At 43.1% G+C, this 19,791-nt stretch overlaps 1 protein-coding gene across 17 annotated transcripts in view; it reads left to right on the forward strand.

Annotated features, from left to right (window-relative positions):
* The window catches only part of rims1a (regulating synaptic membrane exocytosis 1a), a 42,236-nt gene extending 24,386 nt beyond the window's left edge, over positions 1 to 17,850 (forward strand). For 2 of the 17 annotated variants that reach the window (XM_029834674.1, XM_029834684.1), the window contains exons 7-33: positions 157 to 197; positions 778 to 891; positions 979 to 1,078; positions 1,219 to 1,342; positions 1,813 to 1,830; positions 2,657 to 2,703; positions 2,904 to 3,019; positions 3,113 to 3,243; positions 3,332 to 3,503; positions 4,716 to 4,869; positions 5,012 to 5,068; positions 6,229 to 6,391; positions 6,803 to 6,907; positions 7,372 to 7,431; positions 8,834 to 8,923; positions 9,603 to 9,686; positions 10,927 to 10,992; positions 12,511 to 12,620; positions 12,844 to 12,962; positions 13,049 to 13,209; positions 13,287 to 13,501; positions 13,854 to 13,886; positions 14,548 to 14,710; positions 14,781 to 14,893; positions 14,973 to 15,074; positions 15,163 to 15,302; positions 15,549 to 17,849. In XM_029834674.1, the coding sequence (XP_029690534.1) occupies positions 157 to 197; positions 778 to 891; positions 979 to 1,078; positions 1,219 to 1,342; positions 1,813 to 1,830; positions 2,657 to 2,703; positions 2,904 to 3,019; positions 3,113 to 3,243; positions 3,332 to 3,503; positions 4,716 to 4,869; positions 5,012 to 5,068; positions 6,229 to 6,391; positions 6,803 to 6,907; positions 7,372 to 7,431; positions 8,834 to 8,923; positions 9,603 to 9,686; positions 10,927 to 10,992; positions 12,511 to 12,620; positions 12,844 to 12,962; positions 13,049 to 13,209; positions 13,287 to 13,501; positions 13,854 to 13,886; positions 14,548 to 14,710; positions 14,781 to 14,893; positions 14,973 to 15,074; positions 15,163 to 15,302; positions 15,549 to 15,767 (3,017 nt within the window). In that variant the 3' untranslated portion in view covers positions 15,768 to 17,849. Of the gene's footprint in view, positions 1 to 156; positions 198 to 777; positions 892 to 978; positions 1,079 to 1,218; positions 1,343 to 1,812; positions 1,831 to 2,656; positions 2,704 to 2,903; positions 3,020 to 3,112; positions 3,244 to 3,331; positions 3,504 to 4,715; positions 4,870 to 5,011; positions 5,069 to 6,228; positions 6,392 to 6,802; positions 6,908 to 7,371; positions 7,432 to 8,833; positions 8,924 to 9,602; positions 9,687 to 10,926; positions 10,993 to 12,510; positions 12,621 to 12,843; positions 12,963 to 13,048; positions 13,210 to 13,286; positions 13,502 to 13,853; positions 13,887 to 14,547; positions 14,711 to 14,780; positions 14,894 to 14,972; positions 15,075 to 15,162; positions 15,303 to 15,548 lie in introns of all 17 variants that reach the window. The other 15 variants (XM_029834673.1, XM_029834671.1, XM_029834676.1 and 12 more) reach the window with 15 other exon arrangements.
* Positions 17,851 to 19,791: the final 1,941 nt, after the last annotated feature.

Consider the following 19,791-nt stretch of genomic DNA (forward strand, 5'->3'; position numbering starts at 1 on the left):
TGCTGTGTATACAATTTCCTCTATAAGTGTGTGCGTGTGTCTGTGCGTGTGGGTGTGGGTGCTTGTGTGGGAGAGAGAGAATCTATGAAGGGAATATGAAGATGGTCATAGTCTCTTCTTCCTCTCGTATCTAAGCTATTCTCTTTTTTCTTCCAGGCGACTGGGAGTGCTACCCACATGACCCCACTGTATGGCATGTAAGTCCGTGGTTTTTATATGAAAATTGGTAAATGTGTTCCGGGTTCTGCATGGATGATTTTAGTGGCAGACCAAAGTGGGTGCAGATCGCTCCAGTACGGTTTCCAGTACAGATGACAGGCGTGTCAGTAAGGATAGTACGATGTGTACTGGAGTGAAGTGGGCTCATTGCTCACTGCTTCTGCTTACAGAACAGAGAGACAAGAACTTAGAGACAAGAGCTCGCTCCAAACTTACTTTATGTGAAAGGTCCTCTTGCATGCTAGAAATCTTTAACAGGAAACGACCCACTGCAGTAGATGTGAGAGTCAGAGGTGTTCACAGGCTCAACACGACTCCGTATATTAATGACTGCAGGTTAAAAACGGATTCATTTTATGGGTATTTATGTGGTATTAAGCAATCTGTTGTTACTATTGAGCCCTTGTCATTATATAAAGAACAGGAAATGAATCAATTGAAGGTTAAAGAGAGGCACTGCTGTGATTTACATTACTAGTTTCACAGACATATAAAAATCGGACTTATTCTAGAATTGTGAATAATTCTCCACTGAAATACGAGCGTTGTGCGTCATAGCACCCGGGGACATGGCAGCCGTCAAAGGAGGGAGATCATTTGATTGGACGAATCACTCTCAGCAAGAGAAGCGCCGCTATGCCAAAAGAAGCTGGAGCCATGCTGGGGTTAAAGGTCAGGCAGCGAGAAATTACTTTGTGTTCCCCTTTTTTCCAACCCTGATGTGGCAGATTAGACACCGATCTTACCCTCTGTGTTTAGGTTGTGGGAGGCAGAATCACAGAGTCAGGGAGATTAGGTGCCTTCATCACTAAAGTCAAGAAGGGAAGCCTGGCAGATGTGGTGGGACATCTCAGAGCTGGTAGGCAAAGAAATCTAACGTCAGATATATTTGGCAGGTTTCCTCAAGAATGTGAATTTAAATCAGGGTTAAAACCCAGACTGATAGATAAAATAAATATTTTGAGGAAAGCGCAAACACAAAACTTCATCTTCTTCCAGGAGATGAAGTTTTACAGTGGAACGGGAAACTGTTACCCGGAGCGACCATGAAGGAAGTTTACGATATCATCCTGGAGTCTCAAGCTGAACCTCAAGTGGAGCTGGTGGTCTCCAGACCGATTGGGTAAGTCGGGCATGAAACGGTGTTTCAGTTACATTTTTGGTGTCGACTCAGACTGTGACTCAGAATTGGCTGACCTCAGATCAGAGTTGGGGACATCCATTTGTATTCCAACCATTATGATATGGATCCATTCTAAATATTAAAAGCAGCCAGCCACGGAACCTGCTGCAGGGATTTGCCAAGTTTTTTTTTATTTTTTTTTATTTTTATGTGAGGATATTTCCACAATCTTTACTTTTAAAAAAGTAACTTTTATGACGATGTAGGTTAAAATGATGGTCGGGTTGATTACTATTTTCCTCTATTTTGAAATATTGCTTATGGAATCATTTAAGAGACAGTAGTTCATTACTGCAAACAAATATAAAATATACTTTTTATTTAAATTAATTAATATTTCCTCAGTCTTTATTGTAGTTTTTATTATAAAAAAGTTGAATGTATCAATTTCTCTCCAAACACTTGCGAAGGGTGTATAGAAAATATCAGTAAGTAACCTGACAATTTGATAAGCGTAGTCTCATGTTAATTTAAACAATTTTATGTTTTGCTTGCAGCATTTTGCATCTTTGAATGAAATAGCACCATATCGGTGCAAAGGTGATCTGCTGTCAACAAAATTGCCATTTCTGTCACCGATAATTAAACTTAAGTCACTTGAAAAGATGCAAAATGGCCACTGGGGATGTTCCATCTTTAGAGCATCGCTTTTGCAAGGTTCTGAAACTGCAGCAAGTGGATTTTTTTATCTTTTTGATTTCCAGCAAGGTTGATATGCAGGTTAAAATCATTTTTAAGCTGCTGAAGGGTTTGGTGGTTTTCTTTTTTCTTTTTGCAAATCTTTCTTTTGGAATTTTAGTTATTGGGGCATGTTTAAGCAATATTTATTACACTTACACTTTATTTTTGCAATGGGCTTGAAACAACATTGGGTTGCTCTCACACGTCTCAGCTTCAGACTGAATGAAAAGGATAATTATAGTGGAATTTCAAATTTTAAAGCTCTGTTAAGTGTGACAGCAGAACCTGTGTTCTTTACCTTTCCCATTGGGCCCCTCAATTGGGACTTACTTACTGAACCAGTAAGTCTGCAATGCCCACGGCATAAGGTTACCCCTTCAGACGACCTTTGGCTCTTTGCTGCGCCATGTTTTTTTTTTTTTTTTAAATCATAGGACTTTTTAATCTCAGACATGATTTCAGTGCTGCTTCCTCCAACTATAGTAAAGTTTCAGTTCTATGCATGTGTGCCTGTACACCAAGAAATCTATGGCTGTTGCTGAACTAGGACTAAAATGATCTCTTTGTTTTTAGTGATATCCCAAGAATCCCCGACACGTCCCACCCTCCGTTAGAATCTAGTAGGTATTTCCTGTAGGATCTTTGGTCTTTATCCTTTTTGTATATCTGATTTATTTGTTTTATTGTATTTGCCATTTTACACTGGTTATTCAAGATGGACCAAAGTTATGAATAGATTTTCTCTCATTTTCATTTTGTTTCGTCTCTTCTGAAACCAACTCGGTGTCCCCTTTGCAAATCCATTCTTTTCCTTTTGTAGCAGGTTCCAGTTCTTTTGAGTCCCAGAAGATGGACCGACCGACTGTAAATGTGCTGTCTCCTTCCAGCCCAGGGAAGCTCCAGAATGCTCTGCAGCTAATGCCGGGGCGACTCTCGGTGAGCGTGCGCACGCTGAGCAGGTTCTGATGTCTTCCAGCGAAGGTGCACTGGAAAATGTTTTGCGTTGTGTTTGTGATTTTGTCCACACAGGTGAAGCTGTGGTATGACAAAGTTGGCCACCAGCTAACCGTCAACGTGCTTCAGGCTGTAGAGCTCCCTCTGCGGCCTGACGGACGGCCCAGAAGCGCTTATGTCAAAATATACTTCCTTCCCGACCGCAGGTACAGCAGCAACGTGTTCCTAGGGTGATTCACTTAGGAAAGTCCAGAGGATTCCTCTTGAAACCATGTGACCTTTTCACATACGCAGCGACAAGAGCAAACGGAGGACGAAAACAGTGAAGAAGACCTGCGAGCCCAAATGGAACCAGACGTTTGTCTACACTCACGTCCATCGCAGGGATTTCCGCAACCACATGCTGGAGCTGACTGTATGGGACCAACCCAGGTCACCAGAGGAAGACAGCATCTTCATGGGAGAGGTACCTCATGATCCTTTTTTTTAAATCTATTTGGGGTTTCTTCTTAAAGGGGATTCACGTTTTTTTTTTTTTTGAACATGTTGGACACTCAAATCCACAATTAAGTTATATCATCGGCTCAGGCACCCAGAATTCCTCTTTATCTGACAAACAAAGCAGACTTGTGGTCTTGTATCCGTCATGTCCTCATCTGCAACGATCACATACACACACTGACAGGACACGAGACAAAGCAGGACAGGACACATAAAGCTAAACACACACACACACACACACCTATTACTCATGACTGGAATCTCGATCTGTCACACTGTTTACTAGCAATAAGTTCTCCTGTTTTACTCTCTGCGTTTGATGGACGGGTGGAAATGTTCATTCGTCTGCATTTCCTTTGCTGGACTAGAATGAGAACTTGGGAAGAACATGGAATACGTTGAATATCAATTACAGCAGGGCCGCAGATTTGTGCTGAAATGTGCTGAAGTAGCAAAATCGTGTCCAAGAAGGATCTATTCCACTCAAGTTAAAACGAGCTCCTTCCTTTACTTCTTTCTACAGATTGCTTTTTAAGGTGGGGACACACAGAGCTCTTTTCTCTTAATTTCTGCAAAAGAATGATCCAAATCAGTGGATTTACCTGCAACAATAACAGACTTTGACCTGGTTTTACCTGATTTCTATACTGTAATTCCATTTCAATATTTGGAGTAAGGACAGTTCAGAAGGTTGAAAATGATCTGTCAAAAATTTAATCATTAAATAAAACCAACTCATGCCCATTTTCAACTTGAAGTATTTAAACTATCGCTGCGGCTTGCAAAGAGATTCAGACTTATTCTGGAGATATTTGCTCTGTCCAACTGTCAGTTTTTTCTTTTTAAAAAAAAGTTATGGTTTATGTGATGGAGCCACGTGAATGGCAACGTCCCTTTCTATGTGACTGCTGTGTAAACAGTCTGCTCATGTTTGCCAGACTGACTTTTAGGGCCCAAAAATAAATCCGTCCATGTGGTCAGAGCGTCCCAGTGCAAATCAGTGACGTAGCTTTAACGTCTGTGCTTCTTTGACACAAAGCATGACGTGCATCACTTCTGTGCCAGGACATTTGCGCTCTGAATGATCAAAACAGTAGAGACCTCATGAAAGCCTCCAAGGTCTGTTGTTGTCGTCAGCAGAATGCTGAATTCCTGCTGTGGTTTCTGATGTGAGCAGATCCTGATAGAGTTGGAGACGGCCTTACTGGACGACAAGCCTCACTGGTATCCCCTCCAAACCCACGATATTTCATCCATACCTCTACCCCAGCCCTCCCCGTACCTCCCACGGCGACACGCGCACATGGACGCCCCTGGCAAGAAGCTGCAGCGTAAGTCTTATTTAAACTTACGACGTATGTGAGTTTCTTTGTTTTCACCCCCCCACCCCCCCCCCGCATCTTGAAATGTGTCTAAATGTGTGTGTTTTGGGTTTATACATGTGCATGTGTGTCTGTGTTTATAACTGTTTAGGTTCTCAGCGCCTTTCAGAGCCTGAATTTGATGAGGGTACAGCAATAGTGCCTAAAGGTGGGTGGGGATCATTTCTCTGTCTCCCACAAACCAGATTAATATTTGTGGTGCTGTTTTGTGGTAATATTTGTGGGCAGGATTGTCTGTGTGTGATCTTGGTTTAGCGATTCTCTACTGTCATTCCTATATAATTTTCCAAACATAGATTCATAACACGGTTCAAGAACATTTTCTTGAAATGATACTTGAAAGATGATTATTTTAAAAAGAGAAATAACACACATACGCTGATCATATGCATAAAAAAGATCCCTTTTCAAATCATGTGTATAAATAAATCTTGTATCACTTAGTACACAGTTTTAACGGTTGGAATACATAAAAAAAAGAATTCCACAGTTTAAAATGTAAACAATCAATAAACTGGGAAAAGTTGTCGGGCGGTCTGAGCAGCGCCGATGATGGCTGATTGGACTGTTTCATAATGCAGGCAGTTTTCTGCAGACATCGAGGTTTATGACTCTTTGGAGAGCGTTTTTATCCTCTGCTGGGATGCTGCCATAACACATTGGACTGTACGTCAGTACAGGCTCAATGCAATCCCTTTAAATTCTGCTGCTATCTCCACTTGAAAGAAGGACACTGTCCTGTAACCTTCCTTCCTTGTGCACTATTTTCGCTCCTTCCTCCTGATTCTATTCCAGGATCGGCCTTCACCTCGACTTTACTGTGGAAATAGAGTCACAGAGAGAAATTTCCTTTTAGCTGAGATAAACTTGCATCTTCTTCTGTGGTCAGAGTGTGACGAGGTGCCAAAACTTTTGTTGTGGTCCAAATAATTCCGTGCAGTAGAGAGAAACAAGGATAAACATTTCAATCATTTCAGATGTAATGTAACCCTTCTGGAGTGTTATATAGATTTTAAGGAATTGTTGCCAAATCAAGCAAGCAGATTTTCACGCGTTATACCGTTCACTTGGAAATTAAACCAGCAACCTCGGGACCAGCCCACACAAACATCCTATCAAGGCTGATCATTGGTTATACTTTTATATTTAGACATTTTCTAATTTCTCACCAGAGAATATGGTTTTTGCTGCAGTTCCACATCCATTTGATATATTTGCATCTCTTTTCAGTCACTTATCCACAGATTCTTGGATGTGTTTGCGTCAATGCATGTGCTTGCTCATGGCTCACTTTTCCGAACTCTGCAGCTGATGGGCGTGGCAGGGACAGGCAACAGGAGCCCACGTCCACCCTGGAGGTGCCGGAGCAGCAGAGGACACCCGTCCACCACATACGCTCTCGCTCCGTGTCACCGCACCGCGAGCAGCAGGGACGAATCCGCTCACGCCCCCCAAACATTCCAGCCCAAAGGTGACGAGACCCGATTGACCATCAGGCCGGCAGAGTTTATTCAGGAATATTTTGAGACATGTGATTTTTTCCTTTAGCATGATTGTTAGATATGAACTTGGATGGAAGGTATTTGATTAACGGAATGCAAACGCGGCTGGACATAAATGATTAATGTCTGTTTTTATAGGGGCACTGAATCATGTCAGGTAGGAATAAAAGGAAACATCAGGCTGGTGAGAAGACTTGTAGGAGGTGAAAGTAGTGAGAGTGGAGGAAGAAGAGTTTGTTGGACGGCAGCATCGAGAGTCCATCTGCTAATGAAATGTCTGAGGCAGAACATTTAGTGCTGCCAGCTCTGCTTTTTACTGCTAAATATTCTACCTCACACCACCCCAACACCATCCTCTTTCCTTCTTTCCTTCCCTTTAGGAGTCTGGATGACGAGCTTCCTCACAATCGTCGATCTCGTTCTCCGAATCGCTACTATGACGCAGCCAGGGGTCGTCGCCAAGAGGAAGACTACCTGGATGAAAGGTGAGTGTTGGTGTTTGTGTTCTCACTGCTTTGTAATGTTGTGGGACTAAATGCCAGCAGAGCTCCGCAGTCAAAAGTCTGTTTTTGTGTGTAACATGAGCGATTTGCTCATGCGAGCAGCTGCTTTAATGTGGGTAAAATGTCAAAAGGTTGATTTTTTTCTTCTTTTTTGCTTATGATTTTATTTTGTCCAACGGGCTGAGTGCTTATGAAAATTTTCTGCGCTCTTTTACCGAGTATTACTTTTTATGCTTTCTTTGGGCCTTGAAACAAGTTTGTTGCGGTAGTTGACTGTTTTTGGCAGCTTGTATATAGTGAATTTACAGTGACCTTGGTTGGCTTCTGTGAGTGTGTGTTGCTTTGTGTGCCTAATAATGAGCAGCAGCTTCCTCTGCTCTTGTGGGGCATTTTCCTTGATTCTTGTTGGTTTTTACATGTGTCATCCATCCCCATGGTTACCACAGTGAGGTCATCATGATCCACCACTCAATGCGAGGCAAAAGTGCTGAGTGCCTTCACATCAGGTAAACTGGACAATTAACCAGCACCTTTTTTCCACATTTCTCTGTAATGTTTTATTAGGATTTCAGGATATTCAGCCTTTAGTTGCACCGCTGCCATGGATCCACAAGAGGTCACTATAGGACCGTATATGCAGGTTCCCTACTGAATTTACAAGATGTTGAGGGTTTGATTCATTCAAAACTCCCTTAAAATGTACATGTCACAGACTCTGCAAATCAAAATGGGAATTTTGTGCTGTTTAATGAGAACTCATTCAAAACAGGTTAATTAGATGGATAACAGTGCAGTCACATCTCTCAGAGGCACCATGCTGATCATACTTACAGACATAAAAACAAACATATGAATATATACAGATGCGTTTGTATTTTTTAAGAGAATTAAAGCACCAAATGACTAATTTATTTGTTTTAGTCTTCTATAAATTACAATATGGTATGCCTTTGCCATGACAATATGGTTGTCATAAAGGCCTAATGTGGGTCCTAAAACATTTAATTTACCATATAAATGCTTCCGTGCTGTATACAGTCCTCATTTCAGAGAGGTTCCATTAAAAATAACTTACTGCCAAACAGTATTTGATGGTTTTGCAACTTTTTCACCCTAAAAGAAAAACCTTTGTTGTCTAGTCCCGTGCACTTTTTCTTTTCCCCTCCCTCCTCATTTCCGCTCATTATCCCACATTTGTCTGCATGCACGCTAACATCAGGAGACCTTCTAGGTACAATAACACACTGCCACCAAAGATGCCGCTTTTGTTTAACACTATACACAAGCTTACACACAGGTAAGTCCTCAGTTAAGGGTTCAGAATTGTTGCAGTTTGTAATCTGAGCCGTCACCAGACAGTAAATGCAGAGGCGCTATAGGAAGACTAATAATGTCAAAAAACAGCATGATTGCTTCATTTTTGCAAAACAATAAAAAATATCAGACTCATATGAATGATTGTGAGACTTAAACATAATTAAAGCCATTGCCATACTATTATGATTATTAATATTAGTATCATATAAATGTATTACTTGATGGGGATTCAGTGAGCTCACTTGAGACATAGAATGATGTCAAAAGTGGATTCATCATCCCCTGGAGGTGTGCTGCAGTGCTCACTTCTATGGTATCTAGCTTTATATGCAGCATGTGGCAAGAGTGCAGCACCTTTTGCTGCTGCAAATCATTACAAGTTTCCACCATACATCATTGCCATGACAACCATGACATCCTTACTCCAGTCATGGTTTCAATTCTCAGACTAATAGTTTTGAGAATGTAACTGGACATTTTTTTAAAGCATCTTTTCTGTTTGTCCATTGTTTTTCTCTTCATGTTTGTTTGCGTCCTCTCCCCCCTGTTTCTTACTCCATTGGATGGCATGTTGGCCTGTGGTGCCTCTAGTGATCTGCAACCCCCCCTGGACAGGGTTAGGAGCGCTAGTGCCAACTGTCTGAGCCCAGGCATTCATGTCCCCTCACCAGAGAGTGAAAGGTACCAGCCGCTGCCCCCACACCCCTCCTGTAGCGCTTCGGTAGACTCTCTCTGTCCTGCAGTTCTTGTCCTTAAGAATGACCCAACACCATTTGATGCTTTGGCCTCTTCATTATCGATAAACTGCATCACTCAAATTCAGCGGGTGCTTCAGCAGCTGCCATTTTAATTTCACCATTCTCAGTTTTGTGCATAAAAAGGTGCAATGATCTAAACGTATCCTCTATTGAAAACACCACTTGTTAAGAGTTTCTTAATTCTCTTACTGTATATTTTCTCAGTATTTCATTGAAGTGTCTTGTTTGTATCTGGACTGATTGATTGTTCCATCAGATACAGTGTGATTGCATCACAAAATTGTTGCACTTTTTTCGCCATCTTCCAACGTGAATCACTCTCACCAGTTTTCACATTTTACCACCGGTAAACACTCTTGCTTGTCAGTGGATGGGAAACATACCACCCTCTGTGGGACACAAGTCACTTTCTTGGCTCATAATGGGTTAGCCTTAATCGGGTTAACGTGTTGGAATATTTGAGGGTGAACAAGCATCATTTCTTATTCATGCACAACCACGTTAACACCATGATGAAGTGGATCGCTAACAATTTTGGATTATTGTGAAGGTTTGATGATTTGTCACCCACAAATCATGTGTGTGTCTGTGTATACACGTAGAAAATCTTTATCCTATTCCCTGCCCCGGAGACGCGCAGCAAGTCCCAGGATTCTTATCCAGCATGCTTCCCCTGAAGATGACAGGTACCCATCTGTGGAGCCCCCCCAGCTCTGCCCTCAGAGAGCTTGACTTATGCCTTCAAACCTCATACCGTCATGATCCATTTAAAAGAAAGCTCCAAAGGTTTTGAGGGGTTGACATTAAAGGAAAGTGGTGTATCTCACTGGAGTAGTAATGATGAACTGGTGTCAAACTGGGTAAATGGGTTAAGGCAAATGTCAAACTCTTTTTGTTTGTAGCTGTACCTGATCAGTGGAGTTTTAAAATCTCGCCAATTAATTACTGATCAATAATGAGGTGGAAACATGCTCATATTTGTGCATTATTGGAAACAGTCTTGGATGTAAACAGCAGTAAGAGTGGCCCTGTCTTACTTTAAATGCAAGTGTCTTTGCTAAGTTAAGCCCGACGTGAACATTTGTTTATTCTTTAACACATTTTGTTCAACGCTGCTATCAGCAAACCTGATCAATACAAACTGTGATGCTGTGTGTCAAACATAATATTTTACCATTTAAATAATTACAATAAATGGAAAACTCACATTTTGCACTCACTCTAGGACTGATTCTCTTTACAAGCTTTAAGGTGAGACATAATAGCTTCTGCTGCGGGTTAAACTCACACTAGATTTTGTAGGTAATGCACAGAAATGAGATTCTGATACACCAAATGTCTCCAAAAGTTGTTCCCAGTTCCTTTAAATTGTGTAAGTAGTTTGCTTGAGTGTTTTCCAGCTTGTCAGTGGCTTCGGCTCTTCACAGCGTTGCAGTTTGTTGCTTTAATCCAGCTAATTTTCTGCCTTTGCAAGTGTACAGTGGCAGTTGTGATGTTCATTCTCTGGTGGTTGTGATATCAAATCTCGCCATGTTGAGGCCGCTTCCTCTTGCAGTCTGATGGGTTTTTTGTGTGCTGGGAATAGCACTTGCAGCTTCTGTGTGCTTGCCCTTCTCACACTGTATTTTACCAGGCTCGGAGATGAACCCGTGATTCATGTCAGATGTAAACGTGCGTGTGTGTAGCAGTGCTAGCTGCAGATAAAGGATAAATCTGAACGGCCTTATTCACCATCATACCATCCATCACAGCATGCCTCCTTTTTCCTGTTTTCCAGATCATAAACTTATAAGGCCAATGACATCCCCCTGACAGAAGAGACTGTAAATAATGTATCATCTGTCATGCTCTCTTCCATCTTCCCACCCAAACCATCCATCTTTTTTCTTTCGTTTTTGTTCCCTTTGCTCATCCGCCACTCTCCAGGCAGCCTCGGACTCTGGAAATACCTGAGTATCGGGCTCCGACAGGGAAACTCTCTGAGGGTAGCAGGTAAGGCATGTACTGGACGCTCAGCACATGTCAAACAGTACACGCGCGTTGGCCAAACCCACTCACCAGTTTGGACGAAGCCGTGTAGCCGTGACCTTCCCCAAGGGAGGACATTTATTCTTTGCACGGTCAGGAGTGGAATATCTGCTGCACTTTTTGATGAGAAATCTGACAATCGTCACCTCTTATGTTTAGTAATAACACGTTACCAACAGCTAAACATCATCCAATAACATAAACTATTTACTGAAATGTAGCAATGCCAATGGATATTCTGTATAATGCACATTTCACGAAAAAGAATTCAATGTCATTGTCCTGGGGTGTTGATAACTTACGTAACAGTCGGGACCATAAAAGCAGACGCTAATATATACTGGTCCAGACCAACACTTAGGACTCTCCAGACGAGAACACGTTTAGTGTATTCTCATCTTGTCCCAATGCCGACTACTTGGGATGCGATCAGAAGTGAAAAGAGTCCCTGAGAAGTGATGATGTTGTCTCTCTGACCAATCTTGCGTCATAAAAATGGCAATAAAGCAAGAGCCCAGCACACCTGCATACTGGACGAGTCGTAAATCTGGTGCGGGATCCTTTTTTATGGCCTCAAACCACCCAAACTAGGTTTTTCCGTTTTAGGCCTCATAGATGGTAAACTTTAGATCACCAGGACTTAATGTGTTCTGGTATTTTATTTAATCAATTTGTTTTAGAACATGAATGTGGCTTATGTCTGCTTTCATGCCGCATCTTTCGAAGTCCAGCGTGGAAACTAAGGCTACATCCAGACTGATGTTTGGCTTCACTGACTTTGGTTTTATCTATTGCTCTTTTCCTCCTCCATTTCTCTTCCTCCCTGCATGCTGCTGTTTGCACACTGTTGCTGTAAGTCTGTACGACGCTCACGTCTACATCCGTGTGTGTGTGCGGATCATCCAGCCAGCCTCATCCTTTAGGAGCTTCGGAGGAAAGGAGGCACCATTGCAGCCTCTACTGGGAGAGGACCCCAGGAATCTGGTTTTGTTGTTTGGAAATTTTAGAACTGAAACTTTAAATGACCCCTAAGCCCAGTGAGTAGATGAGGTTTTCGTATGGGGAAATGGTATTATTGTATGAGAAGTGATGACCTGTGTGTATTTGGATGGTTTATGATGTTTGAACGGATGCAGACTCACCTTTTCTTCATGTTTTAACCCTTATTTACTGCAACAGAGTCCCTCACTGCCCCTGATGTGCCGTTTTCACCGATTGGACACTGAAATTCTGTTTCCGACCCGCTTCCTTCTTTTATTTCATTGATTCCGTTCATGCAAGGTTTATTTGTTTGTTGGCTTAAGATGTTGCGACACAATGTCAATGTTAAAAGGATGTGAATGCAAATGTGACTGTTACGACATCTTGAATGACAACATTTTTTACTTTGTCTCTTTATCCCAATTTTATTTTCCGTCTTGACTTTGTTCGTCTTCCTCCTTTTGGCTATTTTCGTTCTTCTTTCATGTTACTTTATGTTAGGGGCCACCTGCAAGGTGGTTCATCTTTTTCCTCCTCAGTGGCAGCTTCTGCAGCACGCAGAGTGAGGCAACTCCCCCAGCTCCCCCCAAAGAGCAGCACTGTAGAACAAGGTACATATTAATGATTTGGTGTGTGTTTGACTGCACGTCACTAATTGTCAGCCGCCATTTTAATGATCTTATCAGCTGTACGTTGAGGATGAAATGTATAAGAAACAAGACGGTGATGAAAATATGTGACAGGGGCCAAATCAGTGTCAGTAGCTCAACGTCTTCACCCATTAATCTGTTCCGAGTTTCCAGATCTGTGTGAATGAGTTTCCTGTGTGTGCAGCCTTGGTAGCAGAGGAGTGTGTTCGCCAGCTCCAGAGGAAGGTTCATTCCAATCGGGGGCCAGCTGTCAGCGCCTCAAGCCAACAGGACCTGGACCGATCCCTCAAGAACAAACAGGAGGTGAGCCGCAACTCCCTTATTCCCACCCCTCATTTAATGAGAGCTTATTCTGGATGTTGCGTGAATGTGATGTGTGTTTCCTGTAGCTCTACAAAGACCAGAGGAGGAGCAGTGAGAATGTTTCCCATAAATCCTCAGACAGTGATGTCAGCGATGTGTCAGCCATCTCTCGAACCAGCAGTGCCTCTCGCATCAGTAGCACCAGCTACATGTCCATTCAATCGGAGAGACCCCGAGGACGCTTCAGGTAGCGCCTACACTGTCACGCCATCCACGAGGTGGTAAAGATCATCCAATGTAAACTTATGGGGGGGGCGTGTTTAGCAGGGCCATGCGTGCAACAGGCCGCCACATGATGAAGAGCACCAGCGTGAGCGGTGAGATCTACGGCATGGAACACGCCGACGGCAGCCAGTCGGACACGGCTCTCGGGAGTCTGGGCCGCGGCATCAAGAAGCGGCGCTCGAGCCTCAGCCAGCGCGTCGTTGCCATCCTCCCATCGAGGCGCAGCCGGAGCACGTCGCAACTCAGCCAGACAGGTCAGGATGGCAACGGATGTGGGAATGTTGGCAGGGGAAGCCCAAAAGTTCTCTTCGTCTTCGCAGTAAATAAACAAAAATCTGGTTAATAAAGCTGGAGTTTGCAGCAATTTTTGACCAGTGAGGGATACGCTGTGGTACCTGAGCTTCACAGTACTGAGGAGGAAATCCCAGTTCATAGTAGGTCTCTGGAGAGCGAGCTCAGAGTTAATGTCCATAACAGACATTTAAAGATTTGGAAAAATCTAACTATCGATCTGTGTTCTTCCACGCCAACCCAGGTTTAGTTCTTCACTAATTGCTGTTTTGATTTACTTCATTGGCTTTGTTGTTGTCATGTGTGTTATTTCAGAGGCGGCGGGTAAGCCGGTGAAGAGACAGAAAGGTAAAGCAGTAGTAATACAGAGAGAGGCAGATGGAAAGACAGCGTCCTTCATGCATCAGCAATGCACCATAACGACATCTAAATGTCGTCAGATTCCACTGTTTAGAATGCAACCTGTTTTCTGCAGACAGTAGAGTGGAGCGAAAAGCGACAGCTGCGGATTAGCTCCATTCCCCCCCAGCCCTCCCTGAACTCCAGCACGCTCCCTTACTCCACCCTCGCCTGCCACTCTTAGCTTTAAAAAGAAGGCTGGTTCAGTTCTGAGAGAAGCCTGCTAAAACCATTTGTGTCCTAAATCACAGGATTCTCCACCTGAACACCTCAGATACAGGCTGTAAAGATCAGGCTTACAAGAGCTGAACTTCAACCCTCTGAGTTCCCGCCGTGACCTCATCACCTACAAAGTAAAAAGAACAAGACGGTGTTTTCAATACATCGATACCTGCCACACTACTAATGGGATGTTGATGAGGTCACCAGGGAATACAGATTTGCATGGGATGGCCTGTAAACACACCTCAGCCTTTCTTATCAGCCTTGTCAGCCTGGACACCTCCGAGAATCCGTGTCCCGGTATTAGTCCGTGTGCATGAAATGCCTCACAACTGCTCACGTGTGGAGGGCCGTGACGTTCACAAGCCCTCACCTGTGTTTCCCACAGAAGCATCTGCGTGTAAGAAGTCGGGCAAGGCTGGGAGCAGCATCCAGAGGAGCGTGGAGACGGGCATGGCGGTGGAGTATCCGCGGGGTGGCTCCGCCATGAACAGGCAGGCCAGCAGGGAGTCGACCGACGGCAGCATGAACAGCTACAGCTCTGAGGGGAAGTGAGTAGCAAATCCCGCTGAGGGAGAAGTCTACATGTGCTCAAGTTGACTCGCTGTATCTGTGCGTCAGTTTGATTTTCTCAGGTATGCGTCTGGGGGCCGACAGTCAGTTCAGCGACTTCCTGGATGGTTTAGGACCGGGTCAGCTGGTCGGCCGGCAAACGCTGGCAACGCCTGCTATGGGTGAGTGCCGGAGGGAGACGCCTGGATTATTTTAGGATGTCTTTGAATGTCTGGGTTTTACATCAAGTGTCTCCTGCAGGTGATGTTCAGATCGGTTTGATGGACAAGAAAGGCCAGCTGGAGGTGGAGGTGATCAGGGCACGAGGCCTTACCCCCAAACCGGGCTCCAAATCCCTCCCAGGTACCACACAAACACTCCAGCTGAGTTTTCAGCACATCAGCCTCCCCCCCTCCATCAGCCTTCCTCTTTTCCTTTCTACCTGCCCCAGCTCCCTATGTCAAGGTGTACCTGCTGGATAACGGTACATGTAAAGCCAAAAAGAAAACCAAGATTGCACGAAAGACCCTGGAGCCTCTCTACCAGCAGCACCTGCTCTTTGAAGAGAGTCCTCAGGGGAAGGTGCTTCAGGTAACCAGAGGACACTTTCACTCCTCAATCCATTTCCTTTGTATCCTCTGGCGTGCGCCAGAGTATAGCTGCTGTCACAACTGCCATGGTTTTGACTCCAATAATTGCTTTCCCACAAACTATTGCGTAACAGCAAGCAGGCATTTATTCAAAAGTTAAATGTGTGAACATCCACTGATGAGAAAAGACGTTTCGGTTATCATTGTTGTTCTACGATATCATTAACGGATCTCCTCCATCCTCTAGGTGATAGTGTGGGGCGACTATGGACGACTGGACCACAAATGTTTTATGGGTGTAGCACAGATTCTGTTGGAGGAGCTGGACCTCTCGAGCACGGTGATTGGCTGGTACAAACTGTTTCCACCGTCCTCATTGGTGGACCCTACTTTAGCGCCGCTCACACGGCTGGCGTCTCAGACGTCCTTGGACAGCTCAGGACCAACGTCGGCCAATCGGTCCTAGTGACTGCCCCCCCCCCCAAATAGTCCCTAAATGATACAGTGAAAGGACCACGAGTTCTGGACCAGAGCTGAGGGGTGAGAACAAACCCACGGGGCCAACAAGAAGAAGCTTGACCAGTCAAAGAAAACAGGGATGGAGAGAACAAGAGAGGGAGAGATAGAACTAGCCAATCAAAATTTAGCAGGAGTCCGACAATCACGTCTCTCGCCTTCCCTCTTCCGCCTGCGTTTTGTTTCTGAGGCTTTGTGTTCTTTGTGTTCTCCTGTGAGCTACAGCACTGGACGTCTCCACCCAGCATCCTTCATGTCCTGATTTTTGACTCATTTGTACTGATGCAGATCCAATCAGAGCAGTCGATCAAAGTGGACTCCTCCCCCTAGCGTCCCCAGAGCGTACAGCCGGTGGAATTAGCCGTGTGTGATTGCGCAAGTAGCAAAACTGAGAGTTTCCTGCGTCCGGCTATGGACCGGACGCGTTGCCGTGGTAATAAGAAAGAGGCACAGTCTGAATTTAGGCAAAGGGAAGGATCTTTGCCCGAAAGCACAAGAGAGGTTTGACTACTTTATTTTGACAGACAGGTTTGACCTCGGACTGAAAAATAAAATAAAAACAACCCCAAAACGAAAACAGTTTAAAGAGATCAAATTGACTTTGAATTCGAAATCTTTCTTTTCTTGGTTTAGAACGGCGCCGTTAACAGGTGCAGACTCCCTCTGTGTGTGTGGTTTTCCAGAAATGCTACGCCAATGACAAACTTTAGGTCACACCTGCCTGAACAGCCTTTGCCACCCCCCCACCCCCCCTTCCAGCACCCCTCCCCCTCCCCCTCCCCCTCCCCGTAGCAGAGAGCCGCATGACTCCGGGATGGCCCCACTTGACCCTAAGCAGCATGCATGTTTCTTTTGTTCGTTTCGTTTCTTTTTTGTTTTGCGTTTGACATTTTTGTAAAATAGAAGCCGAGGCAAATTAATGAAACGACTCTCCAAAAAAAGACTAGACCGTGCGTGTTAGTTCCACTTACTTTAGGCCAGCTTGTATGTTGCATGTTCTTGTACAGTTTGCTCGTACTGAATATGAATACAGATAAAAAGCCATCCCCGCCCCCGACAGGAGCAGCCCAATAACGGGGGAATTCACTCTGCCCAGGCCACGCCTAACACTTTGGATCTAAATATACACATTAGGTCTCTGGAAGAAGAAGAAAAAAGGTTTTGGTTTTGAATTGAACCCTTTGACCAACAGTGCTGTCCTGTTCTGAGTGTACTCCACCCGGCGTATCTGAGGGTGCAGGCGTCTAAACTGTAGTTTCATACAGTCTGGACAAGAGACTGAGGTAGAGAATGTGTGTATAACAGCTAAATGTATATGAAATATCATGAGTTTGACAGAAAATTATAACATATCTGAGAATAAAAAGAGTGTATCTGACCACACACCTGTCACCAACACACACAGACACACACACGCACACATGCCATGTACTTATTGACCAGGATGAATGACAAACCTGAGTCTCAAACATCGCTGACACACAAATACTCTTGGTCTCGGTGAGGATTTGTCATTTGCGGACGCGTTCCGAGCCGCTGAGCGGCGCGGAGCCACGATGGGGGGGCATTGGAAGGCTCTTTTCTTTTGACCCACTTGCAGAAAAACAAGCTAACTAACAGGTTTGGACTGGATTTCTATATATCATTGAGGAATTCTAACATGGCAGACATATTTTGCAGACGCTTCTGTTGAAACCCTCGACGGTGTGGCCGACTGTCCTTTCCTTTGTCAGTATTACTCCAGGAATACTGATTGTTTACAGCCCACAGCTCCCACGCTCCCAAACCACGATTTTAGACGAAAGACTAAGTATTCACTGCAACAGTTCTTGTTTGTATAACAGATGTGGCTCTACTGATGTGTATGTTTTATATTCAAGAGTTCATTTTTATTATTTAAAAATAAAAGACTGTGTGGAAGAACACGGTGGATCTCTTTATCGACGTTGCTCTGATTCTGAATGCAGCAAGGTAAGAAGGTCAAGGTCAACGCGGCCAAAGCGGTTGTTTATGTCTTCTGTTTGATGGATAGATAAATAAATGCAGCTATTTTCTTGTTTGATCGATGAGTGTCTGCAAATTTCTAACCTGTTAATTGAAAACATTAAGGTGCGCTCTAATCATATTTACTGATTTATTCCCATCAAACCTGCTTTGTTTGCTCGTAAACATTACAACTTTGACCCACTCAGATACTCTATGAAAAGGATCTCCTCTCCGTCCACTACTGATGATGTCACAGCACCAACAAAATCGGTGTGTTAGATTTTACTAGAAAGCGTTTAATTCTATGAATAATCCATAAATGTGAGGTCGTCGGTGTGAAATTTAAGGAGGAATCAAGCAAGGTTTGACCATTAATAAAATAGCTTCACTTAGAAATGTGTCGAGTGTAAGTAAAAGAAACAAAAAACAAGCCGAATCTGTATTCTCCAAGGAAAAAGTGTTTACCTCTGGTGTTAAATCGAGTGAGAGACCATATAAATTCAAAAGTAGTGGAGTAAACGTTGATAAAATAATGCATTGTTTTTTACAATGAGCGACAGCAACAGAGATACATTACTGCCATCTGGTGGTCACTATGGGAAATGAATCAGTTAACTATTAAAAAATAAGTTTAATTTCTCTTCATGCTATTACATTTGCATCCGTATGATTTAGAAAACCAAGTCTTGGTTTGAGAAATTGCATAAAGAAAATGTTCTTTATTCACATTTATAAACATAAATGATTCAAAATGGAAACAACCTTAGACGTTGACTTAGAATACCAGAAAGAAGGTTTGTTTTCACGTTACTTTTTAAATCGAACTCTCATTGTTACTTAGGATGTGTCAAACGGACAATGGGCACCACGTAAAGCCAAAAAGATACTTTCAGTCCCCAAATAGATACAAGTTTGGCAGGTGGAATGATACTGCTGAACCTTTGAAAGAGGAAGAACATTTCTGCATGGTGTTGTGCTGGTTAGGGTCACTGGCAAACCGAGCGGGCACATTCACCCCTATTTAAACCCTCCACCACACCTGAATCTCTGGGAGGAAGAGAGTTATTAATTATTAATCAATAATTAATCTGACTGATTCAACCAGGTGAACTGAATCCTCTGATCAGCTCCAAGGCGTTTGGATGATTTCACAATGTCGATTGATCTAACGTTGTTTAAAATGTTTAAAGGTTAATTCTCCTGTTAAAAATGTGTTCCTTCCTTCAGAGGTCTCCAGCTTTTGTTACTCTTGTGTTGTTGAACCTGGTTTTAACTACCAAAGTAATATTATGTGTTTTAACACAATAATTTGAGGAAATTAACATTTTTGTCAGGCTTTTTAATTTTTTTTTTTTTTTTTTAAAAAAAGCTAAATTATTTTAAATCTAAATATAAGGCACTTGAAAACTACTGAAACATATTTTAAAACTTAATAGAAAAAATCTGCTAAAACTCTACTATAATAAACAATTGTCATTTGAACTCTTTTCTTCGGTCTACTGCAATTCAAACCAAATGTGATGAGGTTATTAAACGTAAATAAATATTTTGATGTAAAACTGATGCCACCTGTTGCAGTCGGTCTGGATTTTAGAGCTGATTCACGTGTGTGGCTTCTTTCTGATAGTCTTGGCCAATTTTCTTTTAAATCCAAGTACTAAACATGCTTTTATCACATCATACGTGGATTATCGTGTTGCCCTTTTACTAGCCAGACTCCTCCCTCTGCCCCCCACCTAATCTGCTTTTAAAACCCATTTTAAAACCCATTTTTACTGATTTTCTTTTGACGTAGGAAGATAATTTTCTACCTTATTTTGAATCATGACTTTACTGTTTCTGATGTGGCTTTTGCTGCCGCCTGGGTGTATTATATTTAACACTAATGTTGTCTTTTCTATAAATTCAGCCAGCAAAGATCTTCATACTGAAAAGTCCTGCTGAGTTTAGAGAGAAAGTAGCTGACCAGGTGAATCCTGATCATCTAA

Source organism: Takifugu rubripes, chromosome 4 (genome assembly GCF_901000725.2).
Source record: "Takifugu rubripes chromosome 4, fTakRub1.2, whole genome shotgun sequence".
Classification (NCBI taxonomy): domain Eukaryota; kingdom Metazoa; phylum Chordata; class Actinopteri; order Tetraodontiformes; family Tetraodontidae; genus Takifugu; species Takifugu rubripes.